This window comes from Carcharodon carcharias, chromosome 11, assembly GCF_017639515.1.
Source record: "Carcharodon carcharias isolate sCarCar2 chromosome 11, sCarCar2.pri, whole genome shotgun sequence".
Classification (NCBI taxonomy): Eukaryota; Metazoa; Chordata; class Chondrichthyes; order Lamniformes; family Lamnidae; genus Carcharodon; species Carcharodon carcharias.
Genome location: NC_054477.1, coordinates 62894678 through 62920237, shown reverse-complemented (window position 1 = coordinate 62920237; position 25560 = coordinate 62894678). Strand labels below are relative to the sequence as shown.

The 25560-nt window shown below is 46.1% G+C and overlaps 1 protein-coding gene across 3 annotated transcripts in view; it reads right to left on the bottom strand.

Moving 5' to 3' along the window:
* The window catches only part of gucy1a2 (guanylate cyclase 1, soluble, alpha 2), a 257007-nt gene that overhangs the window by 192692 nt on the left and 38755 nt on the right, over window positions 1-25560 (bottom strand). For all 3 annotated transcript variants that reach the window (XM_041198479.1, XM_041198480.1, XM_041198481.1), the window contains exon 2: window positions 17026-17087. In XM_041198479.1, coding sequence (XP_041054413.1) covers window positions 17026-17087 — 62 coding nt within the window. The remainder of the gene's footprint in view (window positions 1-17025; window positions 17088-25560) is intronic.

Genomic DNA, 25560 nt, shown 5'->3' with positions numbered 1-25560 from the left:
AAAGTGAGCATTCTTCCGTATGGGACCATTCAGCAGCAGTTCCATTGACATGCTTGTAGTTGGGCCTCTGAAGATTTTATGCCCACTCAAGCAACGCAAAAGCAACCAAATGCTCCAGAACTTTTCACTCCTCGGGTGCAGACTGCAAATTAATGTGTGTTTTAGGGGGCAGCAGAGCAATTGTCTGACTGAGCAAGTTGTGCAATCCCCTTGCAAAAGGTGGCTATGGTGCAGTCACTGGTGGAGGTGCTCACAGCCCCTTGCAATGTCTCTATTAAAGTTTGGACCAGTATCCATCATTGTGCAAGCTAATAGTGCTGCCTTACAATGCGGGTCAGGAGAATTCCCGTGCCTGAGCTGACAGCACAGCATGCTGTCCATTGGCCGAAGCTGCTGCCAATCGGTCAAGCGGAGTTGGGCAGTGGTAGGTGGGGTTTCGGACTGCCATGAAGCGCAATACACATTGGCCATCCAAGTAGTGGCCAGCACTGTCCTGCATGCATGAAGGGGCCTTCAGACTTAACCAAGAGAGGTTCTTAGGATCTTATGCTAACCCACACATCTCTCTCTTTGATCCTGCAGGAAGAGAACATGAAGCCTGTATTTAGCAGTATGCCTCATGGCTTACAGGGAGCAGAGAAGAAGAAAAAGAGAGAGGTGGAGGTACCTGCACGGCAAAGGGAGAAGCACCTCCCTCAAGATGAAGCGGCAGCAGGGCCTGCTGCACACCCAGCTGAAGATCTACAGCGAGTGCTTCGCTAGACCCAGGGACTATAGACGGTGCCTGTCATTCCTGCAGATCACTGAGAACCAGTGTCACACTAGACTGCACATGTCTATTGAGCTGGTTGGTCACATATGCGACCTGCTGCAGGATTTGACAGGATGAGGACACGATCCACAAGGCAGATGAATGTCTGTGCGCAAGAGTGAATGGTAATGTCCCTTGAAATAGCAGTGAGTAAGATCCCTATGGATGTGTGATGGGTTTGTGAGAGTGAGAGTTGAGAGTGATGAGAAGAGTGATTTACCCTGGTGGAATGGAGGAGATCATTTATCCTCTTTCTGCACTTTTGCTGGGTGTTGGCGCTGACCACCACTGCCGCCACCTCTCATGCTGAATTGGTGGCTTTGCTTGCTGGTCTTCACCCAGAACAGGGGTAGAGGACTTCAAGGCAGGCCTCCACTGCATCCAGTAGGCGCCCGAGGGAGGTGTCACTGAATTTAGGAGCAGCATGTTCCCTCCTTTTGGCAGGCATGACTTTGCAGTGCTTCTGATGCCTTAGAGTGCTAGCTATGTACAGGGGTGCCCTTTAAATATGGCACCCAGATAACTGACGGCCTGAGGTAATGGCGGGGCAGGGGAATCAGAGGCCACCCTGCCAGAAATCCAGCGTGCTTCCCGGGAATGCATTATTAATGAAGCAAGGCATGATTAGAATGGGACAAAACAGCATGAAAAGCCACCATTGGGGCCAGCAGGTAAAACGTCCTTTTTCCAGCCTGCTACTTTACTTTGTGCAAATCCGGGGTGATTCCACCAACTGTCTCCTCGTCTAAGTCATTGTAATTAGCTGAGGCCCCAGCACTGACCCTTGTAAAACTCCATTAGTTACAACCTGCCAATTTGAACATGTCCCAACTATCCCTACTCTCTGTTTTCAATCTTTAACCAATAAAATAAACGTTGGTCCATTAGAAGCAGAGATGGCAAAAATTATCACGGGGCAGGGGGGTGATGAAATGGCAGACAATGAACAAATATTTTGTAACTGCCTACACAGTAGAAGACATAAATTACATACCATAAATCGAGAGTAATCCAGGGGCCAATAAGAGAGAGGAACTCAAGGTAATTAATATCAGCAGAGAAACAGTATTGGAGAAACCTAGGAGACTAAGAACTGACAAATTCCTAGGACCTGATGGCCTACATCCTAGGATTTTAGTGGATGCGCTACTTACGATTTCCCAAAATTTCCTAGATTCCCTAGGCAGTCCCAGCAGGTTGGAAGTTAGCAAATGTAACATCACTATTCAAGAAAGGAAGGAGAGAGAAAATGACAGGCCAGTTAGCCTGATATCAGTGGTCAGGGAAATACTGGAATCTATCATTAAGGAAGCCTTATGAAGGCTCATGAAGAACAGTGTTCTGAAGTCATGCCAACAAGGGCAGTACATTTGGCGTGGAGGGATTATTCCGGTGAGCTGGGCTGATCATAATATGCTAAAGTATTGAATTTAGGTTCCCGACATGCGGCAGCAGGAAATGCAGCCCACCATTGACAGGTGGAAGGGACGATTGCAAACTCGCTTCATGATGGCGTGAAACTGATTTTTGGCCTTCTTGCCATTTTGTCCACCTCCCCCCTCACATCCCCCGCCCAATGCCATGACACTCGGCACCAACAGAGCTGGAAAATTCCAGCCTTTGTGTGTGGCTGCACCAGATGGACTGCAGCGGTTCAAGAAGACAGCTCACCACTACCTTCTCAAGGGCAATTAGGTATGGGCAATAAATGCTGGCCTTGCCAGTGAGGTTCACACCCCAAGAACAAATGTTTTGAAAATTGGTGTCTTTCACCCTGGCACATGCAGGCAATGAAACCTTCAGAACTACTGAGCACATTGCAGAGAACAGTATCTATCCCTTTGAGTATACTGTCCCCTAATGACTACCACTCCTTTTCACTCCCCCACTTGAATGGCTTGCTGTACCACACCTGTCAGATTCACAGTCACACCCTCCTGCCTCTGATTATTAACCAATTGTACTGCTCTACTTAATCCATGAGGTGTGATTGCCTCCTGAAACAAAATGTTCAGGTAACTCTCCCCAGCTCTGATGGCCTGCAATGTGTACAACTCAGATTCCAGCTCAACATCTCTGAACTGAGGTTGCTCAAGCTGCAGCCACTTTTATAACAGATATGGTTGTCCATGTTTGCAATGCTCCTCGCATGTTTTAGTTATGGCACACCACCTTTCCTGCCATGTCTCGCTAACCTTTTTAATTGATTACTTTAGTTAGTTATATTACAAGTTTAGTAATGTCATAGTAATAGCAAAAGTGAGAGGCTGTTGTTCAAAGCACTCCTTCTCGGGGATTGCTTTAAGTGTTTGACAGGCGATTGCCAACTTGTTGGAAGTCAATTCATCTGTCTTGCACTTCACCTGTCTTACATTTCACCTGCCTTATGCCACTCACTGTCAGATGCACTTCCCTGCTGCCAGCCTTCACCACAGCATGGGGGAGGCTTGCGCAGTTCTACCTTGCATCTCCGATGAAGAGCAAAAGAAGGAGCAACACTGACACACCGGCTGTCTTCTCCTCCACAACATGCCACTCAACCAGACAGAGGGGATGGACACAGAGATCCAGTTCCAAGACATCGAGACCCCCCAACACAGAGTCTACAGGCAGAAGATCAGCTCTCTCCACATGTGTGGACATTAGTGTCTCAGGCGGCTCAGGTTCTTTTAGCAAGTCGCAGATGGCACTGACAGCCTCGTGGAACAAGACCTCAGTGGGCCAGGTGTGCATGCACTACCAGTGGCTAATCCCCAACCGGCTCACTGCCTCTCTCAGAGGTTGTGTGTTCACTTCTCCTGTAAGGAGAGGAAGCAGAGAGTTATGAATGTTAGCAATGGCTTGTGTGGGTAGAAGGGAAAGACAACATTTATGGAGGATGACTGTGAGGCATGGGTGTGAGAGGGAAAAAGGATGAGAGTGAGTGGGAGCACAACAGCTCAAATGGGGATGTGAGGTATCTGAAGAGAGAGGAATGAGTGGAGCTGTAAAGGTGTGTTGGTCTGAGGAGTGCTCTGCAGGAGAATGTTGGGAAAGTCAGATTGGGCCTTGGCACCTGAAAGTGTCAGGCTGCCCTCCTATCCCATCTCCCTGAGGCCCTGGATCATCTTGGTGTACTCCTCCAGGATGGAGGAACCACACGTCTGCTGCTGACTTCCTTGGTCACTTCCATGCACACTTGCTTGGTTGGAGAGGTTGTTCTCTTCCTCCTATCCTTGGGAGAGCTCACCCCACTGCAGCCCCTCAGATTCCACAACAGGATCACTAGGTAAGAGTGAGGAAGCTGTGGAGCAGCTTTTCCAGGTCTCCCCTCCACTCATGTGGTTGTTACGGCCTCATAAATCCATGTTCAGTTGATCCATTCTAACCAATGCCGAGGTGCCTTTAATTAGAAACCCTTCATTTGACAGATCCAGCACGTCATCACACCTGCCCTCCCTGATTGGTCAAGAACCAGGAATCAGGAAGCAGATGCTAATGCCGTGGTTCAGTTAAAGAGCCTTGGCAAAGCCCGGTGGAGTGGTCGATGGGTTCCCAACCAACAAATTGTCCCGCTGTTCCAACAGAGGCTAAGGAGAAAATTCTGTCCTTTAGTTCAAAATGACAGTTCTAATTACATCGCTGAGACTAGCTGCCACTTCTACACTGGAGCTTTGATCTATTCCCCTGCAATAACAGATAACGAACTATACGTATCATTGTAATTTAATATATTTTTGTAGTAACATGAATCTTCTTGTACAAGTTACTAGTCCCTATACATTCATATATTTACATGGTCACATTTCCTTGTTCTTAGAGTTTCATACAAAATAGGCAAATATCTTGATAAAATAGTAACATCAGTCCCTCTAAATGACAGCACTGAAATCAATGTATGCCAAAGGATAGCGTGGGGTATTGTTCCTGGTGAGTTCAAGGATACACTATTTTTTGATACTTGGAATTATAGATCCTACAATAACACATTGTTATACATAAATAAATAAATCAATTCAATAAAGATGACATCTGAAACCAATTTGAAAAAGAATGTCTGAATTAATAATCTGTGTTTTAATAATTTGAATGATTTTACTGGAAAGAAATTCCTTATTCCTGATTGCTAATGTTACCTTTCTCTAGTTTTCGTAAAATAGCATGGTTAACTGAACAGAATGTATTATGTAATGCCATCATTATAATGTGGCACTCAGGTTTTAAAATGTGACATGGCTTGAAAAAAACTTTTCATGTACACAGATACCTGCATTGTCCCCATTAGCCAACAGGTTGCCAAAGTAATGCAACAATAATTATTTTAGCAAAGCTTGATAATTAGAAATGCCAGCATTTTTTTATATTATTCATTCACAGGATGTGGGCTTTGCTGGCTGGGCCAGCATTTATTGCCCAACCTTAGTTGACTTTGAGGAGGTGGTGATGAGCTGCCTTCTTGAACTGCTGCAATCCATGTAGTGTAGGTGCACCCACAGTGCTGTTAGGTAGGGAGTTTCCAGATTTTAACCCAGCGACAGTGAAGGAACGGTGATAATATTTCCAAGTCAGGATGGTGAGTGACTTGGAGTGGAACTTCGAGGTGGTGGTTTCCTCATCTATCTGCTGCCCTTGTCCTTCTAGATGGTAGTGCTTGTGGGTTTGGAAGGTGCTGTCTAAGGAGCCTTGGTGAATTCCTGCAGTGCATCTTGTAGATGGTATACACTGCTGCTACTGTGCATGGGTGGTGGAGGAGGTGAATTTTTGTGGATGGGGTGCCAATCAAGCGGGCTGCTTTGTCCTGGGTGGTGTTGAGCTTCTTGAGTGTTGTGGGAGCTGCATTCATCCAGGAAATTGGGGAGTATTCCATCCCACTCCTGACTTGTGCCTCGTAGATGGTGGACAGGCTTCAGGGAGTCAGGAGGTGAGTTACTCATCACATGATTCCTAGCCTCTGACCTGCTCTTATAGCCACAGTATTTATATAACTTATCCAGTTCAATTTCTGGTCAATAGTAAACCCCATGATGTTGATAATAGGGGTTTCAGTGATGGCAATGCCATTGAACATCAAGGAGTGATGGTTATACACTCTCTTGTTGGAGATGGTCATTGCCTGGCACTTGAGTGGCACAAATGTTACTTGCCACTTCTCAGCCCAAGCCTGAATATGTCTAGGTCTTGCTGCATTTGGACATGGACCATGGACTGCTTCAGTATCTGAGGAGTTGCGAATGGTGCTGAACATTGTGCAAACATCCCCACTTCTGACCTTATGGTGGAAGGTCATTGATGAAGCAACTGAAGGTGGTTGGGCCAAGGACACCACCCTGAGGATCTAAGCAATGTCACAATATAAAACAAAGCGAATACTGGAGGGGAAATTAATCCTGCATTGGGGAAATTGGGTGGACAGGCAATGAAAATGGGATGGGAGAGAAACCCACTGCTCTCCCTCTCACTTTGCCGCAGTTATCAGTTTTCAACTTGCTCTTCCACATTTAAACTGGCAGCTGGAGTGGGGAAGCCATTGTGCCTCTCCTGCCAACTGTCCCAAGTGAGAAGGAGGACCAGGGTCAGATGCAGTCCTAAGGTGTATGCTATTTGAACATTTTTGGTGGGGAGCAGCAGTGGTGCTCCAAGCCCCACAAGGAATGTTTAGACCTCTCATGCGTCAAGCTCCTTAATTCTGGATCATGAGATGCTCCTGAAACCCCACCTCTGCAACCTACCTGAGTTATTTCAGTCCTGGGAGGTACCCTCCGGCTGCCTGACATTTTGTTCTAGCCAAATGCCACTTCTCGCAGATTTTGGCTGGCAACTGACCAGCCATAAGATGAGGGCTGGGAGTTAAATGTCCTGGGCCGCATACTAGATGGTCAGGGAGTATCTGTTTCTTGCCTTGGCCCCACTTGCCTTATTCCCACTCCATTAAAATTGGAGCTACCAAGAAGAACTTTAACCTCAAAGACCAGTGGGGTGGGGACAGGTGGGAAAGTAAAACATTTTAAATATTCAAACCTGACCCCACTCCACCTACATTCAACTTTAACCAACCCACTCTCGGAAGACAAGCTGTTCATTAAAATCTTTTAATGATTCAATTTTTGCTAAATTATTATTTTTACTGCATGGAGACCTGCGAATCCTAGCAAGTGAAAGGGCACGAGATGACTGTATCCAGGAGGTATGTGCCTTTGTTGCACAAATTGTGGGCCAGGAAAAGCAGGAGCATTTTCCCCAAGCCCAACAAACTCACCTCCACACAATCAGACCCTGCCATCAGCCACTTCTTCCCCACCCCTACCTGTCTAAATCCCTAACCCGGCAGTCTGGCTCAATCTGGCTGGCTGTCAGTTGGAAACCTATCATTAAATTCGACAGGATATATGGGAAACCCATACTTCCAGGTTATCCAACCAAAAATCCTCCCTCCCACTACATGCTATCTTCCTCACTGCGAGTAAATGATTGGGGTGCCGTGTTAGAATTAAGACTTCGGTAAATTTTATTAATAAGAGATTCCAGGGGTATGGAGTGAAATTTGGAATAAAAGGGGAAAAATTGAAAATTTCAGATGAGAAATTCACTTCATGTTAGTTCATCCATCAGAGGCATCCTATGCCTGCCCAACTGCTGAAGAAAGAATGAAAGAGGGTCTCATTATGATATTCTTATGGATCTTGAATATGAGAAGGCACAGGATGCAGCTCAAAAGAGGAAAGGTGAATGATCAATGGGCAGATCAGACATAACTAAATCACCATACAGAGGATCCTGAGCATATAGATTGAAATTCCCAGCACAGTGATAGGTTGGTGTTTATGGAATTTCATCACTTGACCTTCTGTCCCCATGTTCCTGTCACTGTTAGCCTGACTGGTAGCCTATCATATGGCACACAGCCTCCCCACACTAATTGGAAAGCGAACTCTTTGTTATCCAACTGAATATTTTTTTGACTGTCCATCGAACAGCCTTTTTCCCATATCCAAAATGTTGATAACCAATGAAGAATAGTATTCAAAGAAAAGGAAAGAAGCAGTATCATTTTTTAATCCTCCTATGATTTTTCACACAGATTGCTTGCTGTAGTGTCTGTGATCAATCTTTAATTCCTGGAGACACCAGGACAACATAAGACTGATGGCAATCCTAAGAGACAATCAATACTACAAACATTAGTAATTTGAAGATCAAGATTCATGAAAAATCAATATAGGGGTGTATATGTTGTATTCTGTTTCTTAACTCTGGGGCCAGCCAGATGGACCACAAAATGAAATTTTCCAGTACTGCCAATTCTTATGTTCCTGTGATTTTATGGTTGTTGCCTTGACTACTGTACTTAGAAATCCAGTGCATATATTTATCACTATTTGAAGAACCTCCAAATATCAGTCCCAACTTTGCCTTTTACTTGAACCTGTGTCCCTTTGATCTACTCTTACAATTTAGTTTGACATAATATTCCAATTTACTTTTTCCACATCATTCGCTTTTCTTTTATTTCTATTAGGATCACCTCCTCTTGGTTTCCTTCTTTCAAAGCTGAAAAGTCTTACTCTTCCAGGCTTTTCACGAAATTTACAACACTAGAGATTATACTCCGGCTCTTCCCTGAACTGTCGCTGGTTTTGAATGTGTACTTTGCAACTTGGTGGCCAAAAATGGACACTGTACTGTATCTGTAGTCTGACCCGAGCATTGTATAGTTTGATCATGGCTCCCTCGGTTTTATATTCTCCTGTTTTGACAATATAATTCAGCAATTTATTTGTTTAATTGATGGCTGCTCTGTGTTGATTGGACACCTTGAGTGTTAAGTTTACCAAGGCCACCTAGGTTGCTTTCAATTTCTTCACTAACTGTCATGACACCATTCATTTACCTATTTTAATAACAACTTAAATTTATAAAAAAGTCTCAAGATGTCTCACGGGGGCATTATCATAGGGAAGAATTTTCCGGTCAGCGAGCGGGGGTGGGCCCACTCGCCGACGCGTGGTGACATCGGGCAGGTGTCCCGACATCACTGTGCGTCATTTAGATTGTCAGTTCAGCAGGCTGCATTAGCTGCACGCCCGCCAAACTGTCAAAGGCCTATTAAGGCCATTAAGAAAGTAATTAAAGCTGTTAAGAATGCTGCCCATCCAACCTTAAGGTTGGTGGGCAGGCGAAGAGCCCAGGCGGCCTTCACATTTTTCATGAAACCTCATCCACGGGTGGGATGAGGTTTCATGAAGGGTTTATTAATTAAACTAAAAATTTTGAAAAAATTAATGGACATGTCCCAGTTCAAGGGACAGTTTTGCATGAGGGGACATATGTCCTTAAAATTTTTTTCTCCTTTATTAAATTTTTCAGAACTTAAACTAATCTCCCTGAGGCACCTCTGTGCACAGCCTTAATTGGCCCATCCACGTAAAATGGTGGTGAGCACCTAATTGGGGGCACCGATCGGGTTTGCGCTCGCTCCCACCTGCCCTCGCACAACCACACCGCCCGCCCCCCCCCCCCCCCCCCCCCCCCCCCCCCCCCTCCCCCCCCCCCCCACCAACAGGGGGAAATTTCAGCCCATAATGTTTAAAATGTTTGTACAAGTTCCAAAGTTAAGTTGTAAACAACTCGAGAAACAGTTTTTTTTCCGGCCAGTCTGAGAAGGAAGCAGGATTGGAAAGGATAGGGAGATGTGGTGGTGAGGGATACAAGGAGATGGTTGAACATGGTCATGTCGGTGATCATGACCATAGGGATAGAGTGGCAAAATGAGATAAGAGGTTGACAGGATGGCCACGAATATGGATAGGAAAATTTAAATGGAGGGAGACGTTTAAGCAGAATGGGAGGACAGTAAAATATGAGAGAGGGCATAGTAAGTTGAGATGGAGACTGAAATAAGGGGCATGAGTCAGTTAAGTGCAGATACGAGAGAGGAAAGGAGGGAGGATGTCTCAGTGAGGAATTAAGGCTAGGGACCTTGGGGGCCAATAAAGAATGAGAATTTTAAAGGAAAACCTGGATGAGTGAGGTGCTCCAAGGTTGAGAAGTACCAGAGGAATTAGGAAAGAACAAGTATAATGATAAGGGCCACAATGCCATCAATTGGTATTACCTGTAAATTTAACCAATCTGCTTCTGAACCCAAGTTGTTGGTACAAATGAGAAAAAGTGGTTCCAATACAAATCCCTGAGCACTCTATATTGTTATTCCATGCACTTTGACATAACTCCTTTAACAAGTGCACACTGTTTTTTATCCTTCAACCAATTTCTTATCCATTAATCCATTTCCTATACAGCACTGTAACCATGACTGCGTTTCAAAAAGTACCGCTTTGGCTGTAAAGTGCTTTGAAACGTCCAGTGGCTGGGAAAAGTGCTACATAGATGCAAGACTTTTTTTTTTATTTCCCAGATTCACCCTGAATGTCCACAGCATTGAGTTTAACTATTGTGGAACTCTGTTGAGTGTTTTTTGTTGGTCATGAGTCACCACATCAGAGAGCTTTCCATAGTCTGCAAAAAATAAACCTTTATCATGTCATTTAATCCTTCTCTGAATCATGTTTAACTAGGTTATTATTGCATAGATAATCCTTAAGTTTGTTCCTGATAATCAATGCCTTGATTTTACATGATATTCAATAGAACAACAGGGCTAACGAGTTTGTAGTTATCTGATTCTGCTTTATCCCCTTTCTGAAAATGTGCACCATATTAGCTTGCTTTCAGTTTTCTGGTATGTTCCCCGATATTTACCTACTCTCTCATAATTAATGTTCCCTTTAATAAGTGTGCAGTCCCTGTTTAACCCAGAACAAGTCCTCGGGGTACTTGTCAGGCTGCTGTGCAGCGGGAACATTGCTCATAATCACTGTCAGCACTTCATAATTCTTCTCCCTTGTTTGTATTGGTACTCCACATTAAAAAAAATGTTTGTATTGAGCCCCCTGTTTTCTAGGACTGCTTTCTTATTTATATTGAAGTCATCAATCCTAATTAAGTTACCGCACTTAGGGAGGGTGTGTTGCTCATGCATTTCAAGATAATATTTGGGGGAGCTAGTCATTTAGAACACTATTTTTAAATGATTCTGCAAGTTCCTATATTCATTCTAATTGAATCCCTCCATCTTTCTATCCACAGGGATTATAAAGCTGTTCTTCCTCCTTATTTTGTTTCTATTGTTTTCTTCATCTACCTAAGACAACACTTAACTGTTCTATGGCTTAGATTTGTGAAGGGTAAGTCATGCCTGATGAACTTGATTGAATTTTTGAAGAGGTCACTAAAGTAGTGGGCAGGGGAATGTCTATGGATGTTATTTATATGGACTCCCAGAAGACATTTGATAAAATTCCTCATGAGAGGCTGGAAACACTCAACTGGTCTGGTGCAGGTCACAGATCTGTGTTGGGCGGAATCTTCTGCCCTGTCTGGTGGGAAATATGGAGGCAGAGGGGCATTTAATTGTCGGTGGCATATCAGAATCCTACTGCCTTCTGAATGGGAAGGCCCCTGGTCAACCTTCCCACCCAACCGCCAATTAATGACCACTTAAGGGCCCATCCCGCCACCACTCATATTAACCCAGCTGCAGGCAAGCCTGTTGCAATGTGGCATGCAAGGCAGCTAAAACCTTGTGGACAGCTCCTGGGGGCCTTGATCAAAGGTGCTCAGTGCCTGACCGAGGGACTGGACATCAGGAAGTGGGAGTGTTTGCCGAGGGCTAACACCCTGCCCTTGCTGCTGACCCCCTATACCCCTCTCCCCATTACCCTTAGCCACAAAACCACCCCAATCATCACCCAAATTATTAAGCTGTGGCCTGGGTTGCCCCGTGATCCTGGGACTCCAGTGCAAGTCCTTCTGGCAGTAACCTCGGCCTTCCTTGTGGCGCTGCTGAACACAAGAGCTGCTGGCCTCTGATTAGCAGCTGATTGGCAGCTCTCAGTTGGTGAGACTTCCGCCCCGGGTCTTGATTCCAGGGGAAGGTCCACCGCTGGCCTCACCACTGCCAGATTGATTGTGGTTATTGGGTCTTCTGGAAAAGAGGCAATGCGGGTCTCTCGCTGGTTCTCCAGCCTCAACAACATTATATCTGTTAACTCTGCTTCTTGATGCCAGGCCGATTGAGTGCTTCCAGTATTTACTGTCTTTTTTTAGATTTCCAACACCCACTGCATTTTGCTTTTGTCTCATATGAAACTGCTAGCTAAAGCTGAAGCTTATGGAATTGAAAGCAAATTATTGACCTGGTTAAGAAATTGGCTGAGCGGCAGACAACAGGAGCAATCTGCCATGGCAGTCTGAGCCTCCTGAGGCACTGGTGCTCAGGCATGTTAATAGAGTTGATCCTCTGCCTGTACACCCTGTGTTAGGGGCATCTAGATCTCAGTGTCCATCCTATCTACTCTGTGTAGAGACATGAAGCTGAGGAGAAGGTAGCTGGTGCAGCTAGTGGTGTTGTTCCTGCTGCTGATGCTGGAGCTGTTGGCCATGGTGTGGACTCTGCTCTTGACTCTCAGCAAAGGGGAAGGTGGAGCGCCATAAGCTGCTCCCATGTCATGGTGAAAGCTGGCAGCAGGGAAGTGCAGTTGGTGGTAAGTGAAGTGCTAGACCTTGGAAGTGCCTTCCAAGAAGTTGGCAATCACCTGCTAAGCAATGAGAGCACTCTCTGGGAAAAGAAGTGCTTTGAACAGTAGCCTTTAATGGGCATTGCTACAGCTCTTCAGTGTAACTAATCAAAGCTTTTACAATTTGTCAGTTTCACTGAAGAAGCTCTTCCCAGTGAGCACTCAGCCTGGTGACCCAGGTAAGTTGCTGATGGTTCAGAAAGCAGGCTCCATGGCTGGGAAATCCAGGATTCAGGGCTAATGCATTTCATAATTTGCTTAACAACTTAGTTACCCCAGATCTGAGTGGGTCCTCCATTCGCCTTCAGTGCTGCCTCAGGGTTAGCCAGCAGAATCACGTTGAGATCTCAACCCAATGTTCATTTCCCACCCCACTCACCCCTGAACCTGCCTCCAACAGCCTGGGAAATTTCTGTCTGTTAACTCTGTGTCCCTCTCCACAGATTCTGCCAGACTTACTGAGTATATTCAGTATTTTCTGCATTTATTTCAGAGTTCTATAATCAGCAGCATTTTGCTTTTGCTGAAAGATATATTGGCTTTGGAGGGAATACAGTATAGATATACCAGAATTACACCTTGACTCCAAAGGTTAGATTACAGGGAGAGATTACACAAAATAGGATTGTATTCCCTGGAATTATTAGGGTTGAGGGTTTTTTAAAATATTCTTTCATGGGACATGGGCACTACTGGCAAAGCGATTTGTTACTCGTTCCTAATTACCCTCGAGAAGGTGATGGTGAGCTGCCTTCTTTAACTGCTGCAGTGCATCTGCTGCAGGTACACCTAAAGTGCTGTTAGGAAGGGAGTTCCAGGATTTTGACCCAACAACGATATAGTTCCAAGCTAGGATGGGTATGTGGCTTGGAGGGGAACTTGCAGGTGGTGGTGTTCCCATGCAAAGGCTGCCCTTGTCCTTCTAGATGGTAGAGGTAATACATTTGGAAGGTGCTGTCGAAGGAGCCTTGGTGAATTGTTGCAGTCCATCTTGTATATAGTATACACTGGTGTCATTGTCCATCAGACTTTTTGGGAGTGGAATTTTAAAAGGCTTCTACACACGAAGGGCGGTGGAAGTTTGAAACTCTTCCACAAATGGCAATTAATGATACATTGATTGCTAATTATAAATCTGTGATTTATAGATTTCTGTTAACCAAGATATTTAGGGATATGGGACAAAAGCAGGTTTTTAAAGTTAGGCTGCAGATCAGCTATGATCTCACCGGATGGAAAAATAGGCTTGAGGGGCTAGATAGCCTCCTGCTGTTCCTATGTTTGATGTTTCCTGTTCTCAACTGCATATTTATCCTGCACAGGATTATCCATTTAAATCTGTTCCACTTGTCCTCTACTAAAGAGCTGCTGAATAAATCACACCAGTTAATTTGCTTAAACTGATATCTCACTCCTTTGAAGTTAGCCCTATCAAAATTTACACCTGCCTTCGATCTGTATTTCAGAATCCCACATCATGAGGTGAATTTAACACTTCTTGGCAGTGGGCGCATCTCCGACTCAGAAGTGTGTGCTTTGACAACTCCCACCCCCTGCTTGTTAAAGATACCAAATAAAGCGTCACGCCATCAGCCCCAGTGGACCACCATTAACCTCTGAGGAAGAAGAGGAGGAAGTCTCAGAGAGGGATCTAAGATCAGGTCCTTGCCCCACACCTAGCACCAGTGCAGATACACACACTTCAGTGGATATGCATGGCCTGGCTCAAAGGGAACCACACACAGGTACGAGCACATCATAGTCATAAGACCAGCTGTTGGGGACTGGCACTCGGAGGAGTGCTCAAGGTGACTGAGACGCTGAGCCCCAGTCTGGTGACAAGCTTCTGGGGTTGTCCATCAAGCAGTAGATGCTCGACGTGCAGCAAAAGGTACATGGAAAAGTAGCGGTGATTCCAGAGGGATTGCACGGTCTGGCCCAGGTATGAGGGCTACAATCACCCTCTCTTCAGAATCCATGGCCTCCCCTGTTGAGAGACTGGCAACTCTCATGGACGACCAAACCCAGCAGTTCACTGCTGGGATATTGGGCATACATGCTGACCATCGCCTTGTCTCTGAGCTCCGGTGCCCAGAGCCAGGGTGAGAAGGAGATGAGGAGCCTGGTGTCATATCAAGGTCCTGGTTCCTCTCAGGAAAGCAGGGAGGGCCTTATGGTCCTCACAGTGGCAGATAAAACTCTGCTGCCATCATTGCGGGTGGCTGCACACCACAGGGAGCTTCTAGTGGGGACAGCCTCTGCTCTGCCCCTCTGCCATTGACCCAATGCTGTGGTGACAGATGAGCTTCCTGCCATTGTGCAGGAGACTCCCACACCCCTGCGATCCTCATGGCCTCAGGTGATCAGAAGATCACTGACAAAGTCATCTCAGGCAAAGGGGCATAAGAGTCAGGAGCCTCTCACCAGCATGCTGACAGAGTGGGGGGAGCACCATACCACAGCATCTGGAAACATTTTAAGAAAACCCCCATATTAGTCACGTATGGATTCACAACAGTGATTGTTCTATATTGGGAGTTATAAAAATTGATTCATTTTGTTAACACCTAACTGTTCTTTTCACTTGATGCTCTGGCTCCATTTGTGGTTTATGCGTGTAATATGATGGTTTCAATTGCATGCTGTCAAGGGGATTTATGCTCAGATGGGTCCCTATGATTGGCCTCATTTGGGACCTCTACATTGGTACAAGCACAGGCAGCCTTGCTGTTCATGCATGTGAGATATGAGAAAAAAGTGAATATGGCCAAGGTGTTAGAGGTGAGCAAATGATGCAGAGCTATAGGATTCTTCACAGTATTAAAGAATCTTATGTCTCTCAGGCTTCAAAAGCATCCTATGCACCAGCTTGCATAGCTGGGTGACATGGCTCACTCTCCTCATCTTCCAACCCATCCTCAGGAGGATGTGGCTCTCTCCACCAGGTCCTCTGCCAGACCTCCCCTCTCTGGGGGGGCCAGGTTGTGCAAGGCACAGCAGACCACAACCACGAGTGAGACTCTAGCAGGAACGTTGCATGGTGAGAGCTGCCAGCCAATCAGAGGCCAGCAACTCTTTTCCTCAGCAGCACCACTGAGGAGGTGGTGGCTGCTGCAGAAAGTACACCCACTGGAGGCCCAAGTTTGTGGAGTGACTCAGACCAGAAGAGTGGAAGTCGTTGAATAAAGAGATGTAAGGGGATCAGCAGCATGGGCAGGCCTATCCTCTTTCTGATGCCAGGACCCTCAATCAGGCACTGAGTGTCTTTGAATGAGGGGTCGTCCCACCCCCACCCCCACCCCCCACTCACCACCTGCCTCGGGAGACCACAAGCAACATGCACAGGTTTGACTGTCGCGCTCCCCATGTGGCGGCAGGACTGCCTGCCACTGATTTAATACCAGTGGCACTGGGATAATGTCCTTAAGTGGGCAATTAATGCCTCAATTGGTGGGAGAGCAGGAAGGCCATCCATGGGCCTTCCCACCACGGATTTAATCGAGTTTCCCACCTGCCTGATTAAATGCCCCCTCTGTCACTAAACTTGCCACGGAGGAGACTGTAAAATACTGTCCAATTAACCTGGCACCTAGGAAGAAATAAAATCTAATGAGTAGAGAATAACAACTTCAATGATGGGAAAAAAGGATGAACTGTATGGTTTTCTATACTTTCTATTAGACTTTTATACATTTTGTCCCATTCCTCATTTTATTTTACATTCCATAGCTGAGAATACAGAGAAGTAGGACTCTCCCAATCCTTTGCCAATATTGCAATGTAGCTGGCTAAAATAGGAGCTTCACAAATTTTCAATTTTTTTTAGAAATTCTTTGAAAGACCCAACTCATGAATGGATCTAAAATGCTGGCTGTTGCTATAGACATAATTAGCCACACCCACGTTTGCTTTACATTCACTGGCCTTTCAAATTAACTTGCTGCGAGTCGGATGTTTTACTTGTTTCGAGCCTGTCACAAGGTGGGGCACATCGTAAAAGCAAAGTTTTCCACTTTAAAAGAAAGGGCTTCAGTTTGCTTGCGGAAAAAGACTCTGGCCAGCAGAATCCAATTCATCCAGCTGGAGGAGCAGACCACTGTGGGGTTGGGGGGGGAAAGCATGGAGGCAAAAATGCAAATCAAAAGAGGAAAAAGAAAAACCCAAAATCAATGGATTTAACTTAAACAACATCCATTGTAATTTGGAAGTCTTCTAGAATTTCTGCATTTGCTATTGAAATTAAATCGCAGTAGTGGCAACAGTATATAAAGTACACAGTGAAATTTGTCAAAATCTGAAAGCCAAGCAAATTATTTGAAAGACATTTGAGTTTTCGAGTTAGTTGCATGGAAATCATCTTGATAAAGCTAACTAATTATCTTTGGAACATTCAACAGCAATATGTCTAAATGAAGTTAGCATTTTTACACAAAATATTTCTGAATATAAAGTATGGTCACTCATTAAGTGTCATACTGTGAAGACAGATTTACAGTTGCAATACTTGTAAGGTATGTATATTTGCCAATATGCATATTTAGCATTATTGCAAAACTTACTTGTAAAGGACACTAGAATTGCCATGCTATTCACACTTACCCAATCACTTGTTGCTCGAAGTATTGTATTGTCCTCTGTAGTGCCCACTGTAATGTCTGTGGCTGCATTAACAAGATGGCATAAAAAGTCATTGGCATCAAATGGCTACAGCATAGGCAACGTAACCAATATAGATAGATTTTGGATTATACTTCATTCTTTGGGAAGACAATGGGAAATTAAAAAATAATAGTATTAATTGCTGTGATGAAATGTATGGACAATCATCAGAGGGAGCAAACATATTCAACAATACACTATTAGTTTTCTGCACAGTTATATGCGATTATTGTCATCTATTTGCAAAAGCCACTCACCAGGACAAATTCCCTTCTCCTGTCTACTGCCATTAGGTGGAGTTTCTATTGGCCCAGGATTTGCTTGAGTGGAGCATTTTCCAGCTTGCCATATAAGTTCGACTGTTTTCCTCACCCTTCAGCTCCAAACTCTTTTACACTATGGGGAGAATTTTCTGCCGATGCGTGATGTCGGGCGGGCGTCCCGATGTCACTGCGCGTCATTTAGCTTTTCAGTTAGGTGGGCACGTAGCCAAGTTGGCTGTGCGCCTGCCGAACTGTCAAACGCCTATTAAGGCCTGTTAAAAACTAATTGATATAATTAAATGAGCTGCCTGTCCAACCTTAAGGCTGGTGGGCAGGCGAAGAGCCCAGATGGCCTTTGCATTTTTCATGGAACCTCATGGGCGGGATGAGGTTTCATGAAGAGTTTAAAAATTCAATAAAAATTATTTTAAAAATTCATTGACATGACCCAGCTCATGTGACACTGTCACATGAGTGGACATGTTTTAAAAGTTTTTAATTACTTTATTCAGATGTTTAAAACTTAAACAAATCTCCCTGATTTCTGTGTGCGCAAAAGAGCACAGGCCCGGACTCAGGGAATCCCCCCCCTGCCCGCACAGGGAGCGCTCAGCGCTTCCGGGCGAGCATCATGCTGGGCGGGCCTTAATTGGCCCACCCACATAAAATAGCAGCGCGGACCCGATCGGGGACACCGATTGGGTTCGCGTTCGCTCCCACCCGCCCTCACACAACCCCCCCCAAAAGGGGGAAAGTTCAGCCCTATATATTGCTGGAAGTGCGAGCTGATGGCAATGCGGTGAGGGCAAAGGTGCATCTGGGACCTTTGAGCATTGGGACAAACAATCTACCTTTTTAACCAATCAGAGATAAGACCGGAGAAAGAAACATGAACGCTGCAGAAGGAAGTACAGTGAATTAGAGTCAAAATTAGATAAAGAGGGGTGAGAAATATTGAAATGAGAGAGAAAGAAAAAAAAAGACAAAGGAAATTTTTTTTAAGAATTCAATATGTAAAAATACCTATTTTAAAAATACTTTGATAAAAACAAAAAAACTGCGGATGCTGGAAATCCAAAACAAAAACAGAATTACCTGGAAAAACTCAGCAGGTCTGGCAGCATCGGCGGAGAAGAAAAGAGTTGACGTTTCGAGTCCTCATGGCCCTTCGACAGAACTTGAGTTCGAGTCCAGGAAAGAGCTGAAATATAAGCTGGTTTAAGGTGTGTGTGTGGGGGGCGGAGAGATAGAGAGACAGAGAGGTGGAGGGGGTTGGTGTGGTTGTAGCGACAAACAAGCAGTGATAGAAGCAGATCATCAAAAGATGTCAACAACAATAGTACAATAGAACACATAGGTGTTAAAGTTAAAAACAAAAACAGAATTACCTGGAAAAACTCAGCAGGTCTGGCAGCATCGGCGGAGAAGAAAAGAGTTGACGTTTCGAGTCCTCATGACCCTTCGACAGAACTGACGTTTCGAGTCCTCATGACCCTTCGACAGAACTAAAATCATGTTAGGGGCACAAATTCTGTGCGTTTGGAACTGAAAAGGCATTCAGTTTCCAAATTCAAAAAGGTAGGATTACAGGTGTTAAAGTTAAAGTTGGTGATATTATCTAAACGAATGTGCTAATTAAGAATGGATGGTAGGGCACTCAAGGTATAGCTCTAGTGGGTTTTTTTTTTTATTTTATATAATGGAAATAGGTGGGAAAAGGAAAATCTTTATAATTTATTGGGAAAAAAAAAGAAGGGGGAAACAGAAAGGGGGTGGGGATGGGGGAGGGGACTCACGACCTAAAGTTGTTGAATTCAATATTCAGTCCGGAAGGCTGTAAAGTCCCTAGTCGGAAGATGAGGTGCTGTTCCTCCAGTTTGCGTTGGGCTTCACTGGAACAATGCAGCAAGCCAAGGACAGACATGTGGGCAAGAGAGCAGGGTGGAGTGTTAAAATGGCAAGCGACAGGGAGGTTTGGGTCATTCTTGCGGACAGACCGCAGGTGTTCTGCAAAGCGGTCGCCCAGTTTACGTTTGGTCTCTCCAATGTAGAGGAGACCACATTGGGAGCAACGAATGCAGTAGACTAAGTTGGGGGAAATGCAAGTGAAATGCTGCTTCACTTGAAAGGAGTGTTTGGGTCCTTGGACGGTGAGGAGAGAGGAAGTGAAGGGGCAGGTGTTGCATCTTTTGCGTGGGCAAGGGGTTGTGCCATAGGAGGGGGTTGAGGAGTAGGGGGTGATGGAGGAGTGGACCAGGGTGTCCCGGAGGGAGCGATCCCTACGGAATGCCGATAAGGGGGGTGAAGGGAAGATGTGTTTGGTAGTGGCATCATGCTGGAGTTGGCGGAAATGGCGGAGGATGATCCTTTGAATGCGGAGGCTGGTGGGGTGATAAGTGAGGACAAGGGGGACCCTATCATGTTTCTGGGAGGGAGGAGAAGGAGTGAGGGCGGATGCGCGGGAGATGGGCCGGACACGGTTGAGGGCCCTGTCAACGACCGTGGGTGGAAAACCTCGGTTAAGGAAGAAGGAGGACATGTCAGAGGAACTGTTTTTGAATGTAGCATCATCGGAACAGATGCGACGGAGGCGAAGGAACTGAGAGAATGGGATGGAGTCCTTACAGGAAGTGGGGTGTGAGGAGCTGTAGTCGAGATAGCTGTGGGTGTCGGTGGGTTTGTAATGGATATTGGTGGACAGTCTATCACCAGAGATTGAGACAGAGAGGTCAAGGAAGGGAAGGGAAGTGTCAGAGATGGACCACGTGAAAATGATGGAGGGGTGGAGATTGGAAGCAAAATTAATAAATTTTTCCAAGTCCTGACGAGAGCATGAAGCAGCACCGAAATAATCATCGATGTACCGGAGAAAGAGTTGTGGAAGGGGGCCGGAGTAGGACTGCAACAAGGAATGTTCCACATACCCCATAAAGAGACAGGCATAGCTGGGGCCCATGCGGGTACCCATAGCCACACCTTTTATTTGGAGGAAGTGAGAGGAGTTGAAGGAGAAATTGTTCAGCGTGAGAACAAGTTCAGCCAGACGGAGGAGAGTAGTGGTGGATGGGGATTGTTCGGGCCTCTGTTCGAGGAAGAAGCTAAGGGCCCTCAGACCATCCTGGTGGGGGATGGAGGTGTAGAGGGATTGGACGTCCATGGTGAAGAGGAAGCGGTAGGGGCCAGGGACCTGGAAATTGTTGATGTGACGTAAGGTGTCAGAGGAATCACGGATGTAGGTGGGAAGGGACTGGACAAGGGGAGAGAGAAGGGAGTCAAGATAACGAGAAATGAGTTCTGTGGGGCAGGAGCAAGCTGAGACGATCGGTCTACCGGGGCAGTTCTGTTTGTGGATTTTGGGTAGGAGATAGAAGCGGGCCGTCCGAGGTTGGGCATCTATCAGGTTGGAAGCTGTGGGAGGGAGATCCCCAGAGGAGATGAGGTCAGTGACAGTCCTGGAAACAATGGCTTGATGTTCAGTGGTGGGGTCATGGTCCAGGGAGAGGTAGGAGGAAGTGTCTGCGAGTTGACGCTCAGCCTCCGCGTGGTAGAGGTCAGTGCGCCAGACAACAACAGCACCACCCTTGTCAGCGGGTTTGATGACAATGTCAGGGTTGGACCTGAGAGAATGGAGTGCAGTAAGTTCAGAGAGAGACAGGTTAGAATGGGTGAGAGGAGCAGAGAAATTGAGACGACTAATGTCGCGCCGACAGTTCTCAATGAAAAGATCGAGAGAAGGTAAGAATCCAGAGGGAGGGGTCCAGGTGGAGGGAGAATATTGAAGATGGGTAAAAGGATCCGTTGAACTGGGAGAGGACTCCTGCCCAAAGAAGTGAGCCCGGAGACGAAGACGGCGGAAGAAGAGTTCAGTATCATGCCGAGCCCGAAATTCATTGAGGTGAGGGCGTAAGGGTATGAAACTAAGTCCTTTGCTGAGCACTGAACGTTCAGCATCGGAGAGGGGAAGGTCAGGGGGTATAGTGAATACACGGCTGGGGTTGGGATTGGAAGATGGGGTGGGGACGGAGGGACAGGCAGGGGTGGAGGGTCCTAGATGGGTGTTGGTGTCGATGAGTTGTTGGAGCTTGCGTTCCTTAGCACTTGAGAGAAAGAGAAAAAGTTTCTTGTTGAGGCGTCGGATGAGCCGAAGGATAAAATGAAACTGGGGGCACGCGCAGCTTTGAAAAAGGGTACGGCGGTGCTGCTGGAGGGAGAGGTCGAGTGTGTTCATATGGCCCAACCTCGGACGGCCCGCTTCTATCTCCTACCCAAAATCCACAAACAGAACTGCCCCGGTAGACCGATCGTCTCAGCTTGCTCCTGCCCCACAGAACTCATTTCTCGTTATCTTGACTCCCTTCTCTCTCCCCTTGTCCAGTCCCTTCCCACCTACATCCGTGATTCCTCTGACACCTTACGTCACATCAACAATTTCCAGTTCCCTGGCCCCTACCGCTTCCTCTTCACCATGGACGTCCAATCCCTCTACACCTCCATCCCCCACCAGGATGGTCTGAGGGCCCTTAGCTTCTTCCTCGAACAGAGGCCCGAACAATCCCCATCCACCACTACTCTCCTCCGTCTGGCTGGACTTGTTCTCACGCTGAACAATTTCTCCTTCAACTCCTCTCACTTCCTCCAAATAAAAGGTGTGGCTATGGGTACCCGCATGGGCCCCAGCTATGCCTGTCTCTTTATGGGGTATGTGGAACATTCCTTGTTGCAGTCCTACTCCGGCCCCCTTCCACAACTCTTTCTCCGGTACATCGATGATTATTTCGGTGCTGCTTCATGCTCTCGTCAGGACTTGGAAAAATTTATTAATTTTGCTTCCAATCTCCACCCCTCCATCATTTTCACGTGGTCCATCTCTGACACTTCCCTTCCCTTCCTTGACCTCTCTGTCTCAATCTCTGGTGATAGACTGTCCACCAATATCCATTACAAACCCACCGACACCCACAGCTATCTCGACTACAGCTCCTCACACCCCACTTCCTGTAAGGACTCCATCCCATTCTCTCAGTTCCTTCGCCTCCGTCGCATCTGTTCCGATGATGCTACATTCAAAAACAGTTCCTCTGACATGTCCTCCTTCTTCCTTAACCGAGGTTTTCCACCCACGGTCGTTGACAGGGCCCTCAACCGTGTCCGGCCCATCTCCCGCGCATCCGCCCTCACTCCTTCTCCTCCCTCCCAGAAACATGATAGGGTCCCCCTTGTCCTCACTTATCACCCCACCAGCCTCCGCATTCAAAGGATCATCCTCCGCCATTTCCGCCAACTCCAGCATGATGCCACTACCAAACACATCTTCCCTTCACCCCCCTTATCGGCATTCCGTAGGGATCGCTCCCTCCGGGACACCCTGGTCCACTCCTCCATCACCCCCTACTCCTCAACCCCCTCCTATGGCACAACCCCTTGCCCACGCAAAAGATGCAACACCTGCCCCTTCACTTCCTCTCTCCTCACCGTCCAAGGACCCAAACACTCCTTTCAAGTGAAGCAGCATTTCACTTGCATTTCCCCCAACTTAGTCTACTGCATTCGTTGCTCCCAATGTGGTCTCCTCTACATTGGAGAGACCAAACGTAAACTGGGCGACCGCTTTGCAGAACACCTGCGGTCTGTCCGCAAGAATGACCCAAACCTCCCTGTCGCTTGCCATTTTAACACTCCACCCTGCTCTCTTGCCCACATGTCTGTCCTTGGCTTGCTGCATTGTTCCAGTGAAGCCCAACGCAAACTGGAGGAACAACACCTCATCTTCCGACTAGGGACTTTACAGCCTTCCGGACTGAATATTGAATTCAACAACTTTAGGTCGTGAGTCCCCTCCCCCATCCCCACCCCCTTTCTGTTTCCCCCTTCTTTTTTTTTTCCCAATAAATTATAAAGATTTTCCTTTTCCCACCAATTTCCATTATATAAAATAAAAAAAAAACCCACTAGAGCTATACCTTGAGTGCCCTACCATCCATTCTTAATTAGCACATTCGTTTAGATAATATCACCAACTTTAACTTTAACACCTATGTGTTCTATTGTACTATTGTTGTTGACATCTTTTGATGATCTGCTTCTATCACTGCTTGTTTGTCGCTACAACCACACCAACCCCCTCCACCTCTCTGTTTCTCTATCTCTCCGCCCCCCACACACACACCTTAAACCAGCTTATATTTCAGCTCTTTCCTGGACTCGAACTCAAGTTCTGTCGAAGGGTCATGAGGACTCGAAACGTCAACTCTTTTCTTCTCCGCCGATGCTGCCAGACCTGCTGAGTTTTTCCAGGTAATTCTGTTTTTGTTAAAAATACTTTGTTGGGTGCAGGCAGCTGCCAGTTAAGACAGGTTTTACTTCTGATTCATGGAGGAGAATTGGATTGCCATATATTCCCATATTTTCCCCACTTCATCCTTTGTTGACCAGACTCCTTGCATAAGCCTCCTGTGACAGCCATGGTTAAGTTGATGACACCCTTGCCTCTGAGGCAGGAGGTTGTGGGTTCAAGAATCACTCAGGGACTTAAATACAATAATCAAAGCTGACACTCCAGTGCAGCCCTGAAGGAGGTGCCATCCTTCATATGAGACATCAAGCCCTGTTTGGCTTCCAAAGTGGATTTGTTTTTTTTAATTCTTCTACGGGATGTGGGCATTGCTGGCACGGCCAACATTTATTGCCCAGCCTTAATTGCCCTTGAGAACGTGGTGGTAAACTTCCTTCTCGAACCGCTGCAGCCCATGTGGTGTAGGTACACCCGCAGTGCAGTTCGGGAGGGAGTTTCGGCATTTTGACCCACAAACAGTGAAGGAATGGTGATATATTTCCAAGACAGGATAGTGAGTGTCTTGAAGGGAACCTTCCAGGTGGTGGTGTTCCCATGTGTCTGCTGCCCTTGTCCTTCCAGTTGGTAGCAGTCATGAGTTTGGAAGGTGCTGTCTAAGGAGCCTTGGTGAGCCTCTACCAGTACATCTTGTAGATGGTACACACTGCTGCCACTGTGTGTTGGTGGTGGAGGAAGTGAATGTTTGTGGATGGGGTGCCAATCAAGCAGGCTATTTTGTCTTCAATGGTGTCAAGTTTCTTGGGTGTTGTTGGAGCTGCAGTGCCTTGTAGATGGTGGACAAGTTTTGGGGTGTCAGGAGGCGAATTCCTCACCACAGGATTCCTAGCCTCTGACCTGTTCATGTAGCCACAGTATTTGTATGGCTGGTCCAGTTCAGTTTCTGGATGTAAAAGATTCTATGACACATTTTGAACAAGAACAAGGGAATTATTCATGGGTCCTGGTCAACATGTATCCCTCAATCAACATACAAAAACAGATTATCTGGTCATTATTACACTGCTGTTTATGGGAGCTTGCTGTGTGAAAATTAGTTGCTGTTCCATTTTTCCTGTCACAGATGCATCTGTCCATAACAGTATAGATAGGGTTCACCGGGCAATCCTCGTGGAGATGAGGTCCTGGCTTCACACTGAGGATACCCTCCATTGTTTATGTGTGGCACTACCATCATGCCAAATGGGATAGATTGAGAAGAGATATAGTCGCTCAAAGCTGGATTAAAAAGGGGTTGCCCAGGTCTTGCTGCATTTGGACATGGACTGCTTCCACATTTGAGGAGCTGCAAATGGTCTTCTCCTCCATCTTGACCGCTTTCTAAATTCAATTATTATTCATTTATTTATTTATTTATAAAATGCTTTTCTTTTATTTATTTGTTCATTTTTTAATCCTTTTTCCCCCAACACCCCTCCCTCCCACAGGGCCGTCAGTCACTTGTTTTTAAGTTTTGGTTTCACAAAGCACTGACCCTTGTTCTGCTACTAAACATCTTCTGCTATCTTACCTTTATGCCACTATCGGCATCTTCTTTACTCTTTACCACTACCATTAACAGTCCCTTTGTCATGTGCCCATGACATCTTTGTCAATCTTTCCTTAGTCCCCACCTATCCCTGACCTTCTAACTTTCTCTACCCGCTCCACCCCATCTTCAACAGTGTAAAATCCATCACATCACATTTCTACTTCTCTTTAGCTCTGAAGAAGAATCATATGGACTCAAAACATTAACTCTGTTTCTCTCTCCAAAGATGCTGCCAGACCTGCTGGGTTTTTCCAGCATTTTCTGTTTTTATTTCAGATTTCCAGCACCTGTAGTGTTTTGCTTTTATTTAATTGATGGTTGCACTGTTCAGT